General features: G+C 29.5%; 2 protein-coding genes across 2 annotated transcripts in view; both read left to right on the forward strand.

Annotated features, from left to right (window-relative positions):
- The first annotated feature begins 4,022 nt into the window (after positions 1 to 4,022).
- LOC111830478 (probable disease resistance protein At5g04720) lies at positions 4,023 to 4,634 on the forward strand. The gene has a single exon (XM_023782422.1). It carries the CDS (start codon positions 4,023 to 4,025, stop codon positions 4,632 to 4,634), a length of 612 nt encoding a protein of 203 aa, XP_023638190.1.
- A 269-nt stretch (positions 4,635 to 4,903) lies between these two features.
- The window catches only part of LOC17875559 (putative disease resistance protein At5g47280), a 3,842-nt gene continuing 2,998 nt past the window's right edge, over positions 4,904 to 5,747 (forward strand). Inside the window, exon 1 of the mRNA XM_006279673.2 lies at positions 4,904 to 5,643. Within this exon, the coding sequence (XP_006279735.2) occupies positions 4,961 to 5,643 (683 nt within the window). The 5' untranslated portion in view covers positions 4,904 to 4,960. The remainder of the gene's footprint in view (positions 5,644 to 5,747) is intronic.

A 5,747-nucleotide genomic window follows, 5' to 3' on the forward strand; every position in this document is an offset into this window, starting at 1 on the left:
TTATTATAAGTTCCTTAATAAGTTATCATCATTAAGTTTCCTAAATTTATGGGATTGAAAATCTCGCAAAAAATTAATCCAACTTGAAACTATCCATTTAAGTCTAATCGGGTAATTTTTCTTAATTTTGTAAAATAATCCGACCCATATTGTTTTTGTACTCCTCTTTTACTAATATAGAGATTAGTTAGTATAATCGATAGTTAGTAAGTTTTTTATTTTTTAATCAATTATATTTTTAGTTTTGTAATATAAATATAAGAAAAGGTCTTTCATATTTTTTTTTATAGAAAATCTTATTTACATATGTATAAATATTAAAATTAAATGAGAAAATGATATAATTAATTCTTAAAATTAAATAATAAAATGATATAATTAATTCCTAAAATTAAATAATAGAATAAGGTGGATGATGATTAGGATGATGAGGTGGCTTAAGGAAAAGAGAGAAAAGTTAACTTTATATATACAGATTATTTATATATTACTTAGTATAATCGATAATTAGTAAGTTTTTTATAATCAATTATCATTTTTAGTTTTATAATATAAAATAATAAGAAAAGACCTTTTATATTTCTTTTAGAGAAACTTATTTACATATATCTAAATCTTAAAATTAAATGATAAAATGATATAATTAATTCTTGAAATTAAATAATAAAATGAGGTGGATGATGATTAGGATGATGAGGTGGCTTAAGGAAAAGAGAGAAAAGTTAACTTTATATATATAGATAGATACAACTATGTCAATTAGCAAAAAAAATATAAATTAGTGTTTTTAAAATAGTAAATTTTTTTTTTGTTGTTGTATAAATCATAGTTTATCATCTATACTATTAAAAGGGAAGTATTTTGTATAAAGTAAACATAGTGTATACAAATAAAAAGAGTAAAACAAAACAAATACAATACAGTAATAAATTAATTTAATCATTAATTATACTTGATTCCTAAAATATAGTAAACAATATAGTTCATTCCTAAAATCACGATTCCTCAATAACGCAATTTATATTTAATTCTTTTCCAAAATCAACTCATATCAAATATATTCCAAAATTATAGGAATGAACTAACTAATCAATCCCGAGCAATATAAAAAGGTGTACAGCAAATCAATTTAGTTATATGTAACAAAAAATAAAAAAAATTGGATAGTTTTAACAAGAAAACAATAAATCACGAAAGAAAAATAAAAATAAAAATCAAAAAATCAAAAGTTATAGATAACCAAAAATTTTGAATTCACGAAATAAAAATAAAGAAATCATAAAATCAAAAAATATATTCACGAAAACAACCATGATCCGTTACGTGAGTTATGTCCACCAAAATATATTCTGATGCAAAAAATATAGATGATATTAATAAACATAATAATTTATTAAAACAACCATGATCCCTTAATAAATTTGAATTTGTGAATATACCAATATTATGCCGCAAAATTTAAACTACTCAACGAAAATATTATGATGAAATTGAAAACAACCATGATCTCTTAATAAATTTGATGTCGTGAATATACAAAAATTATGCCAAAAAATAAAAACTACTCAACAAAAATTTTGGAGTTTTACTAAATTATCAAAATATTAAACACAAATAATAAATCAAACGCTACCATACAGAATATTGAATATAAATACACTACTTGACATCTTAAGTCATTTGGTAAAGCATTCTTATTATAACTTAATCATGTCATATGATAAATGTTTTTAGATCGGTTTCTCTCTTTTGCGTATATATATGTATGATATAGTCTTTTGTATATTGCAATCATAGTTGTGGTAACAATCTCTAAGATTTTGAAGAATGGGCTCACAACAAAGAAGAGTAGAGAAGAGTAAACCTATCTTTCTTCTACTATCTGTAAATCATTATCTTTTTTTTTTTTAATTCAAGAACTTTTTTTGTCTTTGTTCTCGGTTAAATAACAGATGGAGGTGTTAATGAAAGATGAGAGAAAAAGAAGAATGGTTCAAAAGGTAAAGGCAAGTTTTCTTATTTTAATGTGAGCTTTATTAACTACATCCTCTTATTTACATTATTTTGGGTGTGAAATTGTTGCAGACTGAGATAATGTTGGGAAATCATACAAAATTGACTTTGTCTTTCCACCAAAAACCAACGACAATACTCTTAGAGGCGAATGCATGCATACAAGTTTGACTTCTCGAAGAACAAGAAGTTAATGCCAACGAGAGACACCACTGAAGAAGAAGGAACAATATCTCCTTTATTATAATATATGCTTGGTTTGTTTTGTTTTGTTTGTAATATCAAAACATAATATATGATAGTAATTGTTTGTTTAGCAAGAAATAGTATTTTTCACTTCTGCTTCCATTTAGTATATTGAACAATATAGATATGAACAATATATGAATCAGCAAATTGAAGCTAAAATCTTGGTAAATAAAAAACTAGAGTATATTATTAGTATTTGGATTGTATGTATATAGAGATATGAGGAAACATTGAACAAAACATTTTAGTCCGATCTCATCTCTTTTTATATTAATATTGGAATTCTGATCACATATGTTTTAGACTTTCTTGGTTTTTGCTGTTTCTCCTGAAATCTGATTTGATTATGTGATTTCAATGTGATATTGACTCAAACAAAATTACACTACTTAGCATAGGGTACAGAGACAGCTTTTGCTCAATGATTTTTTGATTTCAAACGTTTTATAAATTATAAGTTGCCATTGGATTTACGGAGACAAACATACTTTCTTCAATGTTAAATCTTTTGTACTCCTCAATTGCCAATTCACAAAACTTAAAAAAAAAAAAAAAAACAAACCCATCAAACTATGCTTTTGAAAATACACCCGCACGTATGTGCGGGTCATCATCTAGTATGAAAATAAAAGGTTCTCCCGTAACATACTGTGGATTTAAACGTACTTTATATATATGAATAATGACAAAATTTTGTTCCACATGGTGTGTTTAGGAAACCGCCTCGAACATTCGTTGCTCGACAAAGATTTTAGTTGGTGTTTCTTTTTTCTTCTTTAAAAACGCGTTTTAATCCAATTCTTTGGTCAGTCGTCGGCTACAGTTTTTATTAATATTTTCGATTTGTCATTTAATATAGGCTCCAATTGGTGACCACTTTTTAGGAATAGAATGAAGAAGAATGTGGTGTTCCTCATTGTTCCTCAATTTTTGCTACCATTTACGCATAATGTTTTTTCAATTTTCAGATATGTGGGATCTATATTATTCCTATTCATTCCTCGAATAAAAAGGAACAACAGTTCAAAAATGTTCCTACTCAAAATTGTAGAGGAACAATGAGGAACAAATATTATTTTCGTTTTTTTATAATTCAATATTTTAAAAATATTTATATTGATAATTTTGACATTTCTATATATAAATACTTTAAAAAATTATTATATATTTTAAATAAAATATTATTTCATCATAATTTTCACTTTCTATTAATGTTTTGAATTTATATATTATATTAGAAAAATATTTAAAGAAATTTAAAATAGGTTTTAACTTAAAACATTTATTAATGTTTTAAAATATAAAAAAAATAAATTAAATTATTATATTAAGTATTATAATTTAAATGAAAGTTCTAAACTAAATTTCTTTTTAAACTTAAATTTATTAAATAATTTTTTGTATAAATTATTTATATTATTTAAGTTTACTTGTTCAGTTTTTTGGTTACCATTTACTGGAACATTTGTTCTATTTTTCCTCAGCATTTATTTCTATTTTTTATGAGAATTCTTTTCCTGTTTGTTCTTTTTTATTTTTGTTCCTTTTTGTTCTTTTTATTCCTAAATGGGTTACCAATCGGAGCCCTATTCTGAATGTCATTGGCTAAAAGAAAAAAGAAAAAAAAAAATCTTTCTTCTCTGCTTCAGTGGTAAAACTGAAAAGGTGAATTGCTACGAAACTTCATGAGTTGGTTTACGCAATTTCTCATGTAATCTTATCTAATTTATGTCTCACAGTCCCTCATTGGCTTACTCATCATGGCAGAAGCTATTGGCATCGAAGTTGTGAAAGAGCTGGTGAAGCAGCTGTCTGCGGTATCTAAGAAAGCCTACATGTGTAAAAGCATTGCCAAGAATCTTGCCACCACAATCGCTGATTTTCAACCCACGATACTGGAGATCATGGATAGCAGTGGCGAGTCGAGCGAACATCGCCAAGATCAACTGCGTATGTTCTTCGACAACCTTGAGGAGTGCAGGATGCTCACAGAAAAGGTTCTGAGATGTAAACGCTGGAACTTGGTTCGACAGATCAACTACGTCAAGAAAATGGAAGATCTCGACAGGAAAATCTCTAGATTTTTTAAAGGACCAGTGCATCTCCACGTTCTCGCTGACGTTCGTCATCTCGTTGGGGCTGTTGATCGAATGAACAAGAACGTCCATAAGCGTGAGCAGGTGAATGTGATAAGCGATAAATCCAATGATGAGGGAAGACTTGCCGTTGATCGAATGAACAAGAATGTTTATAGGAGTGAGCAGGTGACTATGACTCAAACATTGGCTAATGTTCATTGCCTCCGGGATACTTCTCGAGTGAGCTTGGATCGGATATTTTTCATAGTTTTATTTACACGAATATGGAGCTAATTCAGCCTCTTCTAATTCATATCCTTCTTTTTTATTTTTTGATATCAGGCTATCAGCCTTTCTTTTATGAACCTGAAACGTTTATTTATTACATAAGACAGATAAACATTTTCTTGAGTGTTTCTTTTTTCTTCTTTAAAAACGCGTTTTTAATCCAAATCTTAATAATAGTCAAAAGAATATGCTGGCCACACAAAAAAAAAAAAAGTCTTTCTTCTCTTATTTGAATAATTGAATTGCTACGAAATGTCATGAGTGGGTCGACGCATTTTCTTGATCTACATACATAGTTCACGTCTCACAGTTCCCTCATCGACTTACTCATCATGGCAGAAGCTATTGGCATAGAAGTTGTAAAAGAGCTGGTGAAGCAGCTCTATGCGGTATCTAAGAAAGCCTACATGTGTAAAGACATTGCCAAGAATCTTGCCACCACAATCGATGATTTGCAACCCACGATACAGGAGATCATGGATAGCAGCGGCGAGTCGAGCCAACATCGCCAAGATCAACTGCGTATGTTCTTCGACAACCTTGAGGAATGCAGGATGCTCACAGAAAAGGTTCTGAAATGTAAACGCTGGAACTTTGTTCGACAGATCAACTACGTCAAGAAAATGGAAGATCTCGACAGGAAAATCTATAGATTTTCTCAAGGAATAGTGCCTCTCCACACTCTCGCTGACGTTCGTCATCTCCGTGGGGCTGTAGATCGAATGAGCAAGAACGTCCATAGGAATGAGCAGGTGACTAAGGCTCGTATATTTGCTTATGGTGATAATTCTACAGCGCGCCTGGATCAGATAGAAAAATTTCTTGATATCTTAATTGATAGAATCACTTCTTTGAAAATCAATATATTTAATTTGAGCGAGGGGAAGGGGAAGGTGAAGAAGATGTTGTTTAAATCCACTGATGAGGAAAGACTTATTGGGATCTCAGGGATGAGTGGTTCAGGGAAAACCACTCTTGCCAGAGAGATTGAGCGGGACGAGGAGGTTCGAGGTAATGAGTTTTCTTTACCTCGAATTGCTTGGTTATTCTTTTGAAATCTATGATGTTGAGTTGCCTAGTTATAGTTTAGTTCTCGATATCCGGGCTAAGTATTTGCTG

The sequence above is a fragment of the Capsella rubella genome, unplaced genomic scaffold (genome assembly GCF_000375325.1).
Source record: "Capsella rubella cultivar Monte Gargano unplaced genomic scaffold, Caprub1_0 scaffold_8, whole genome shotgun sequence".
Lineage (NCBI taxonomy): Eukaryota > Viridiplantae > Streptophyta > Magnoliopsida > Brassicales > Brassicaceae > Capsella > Capsella rubella.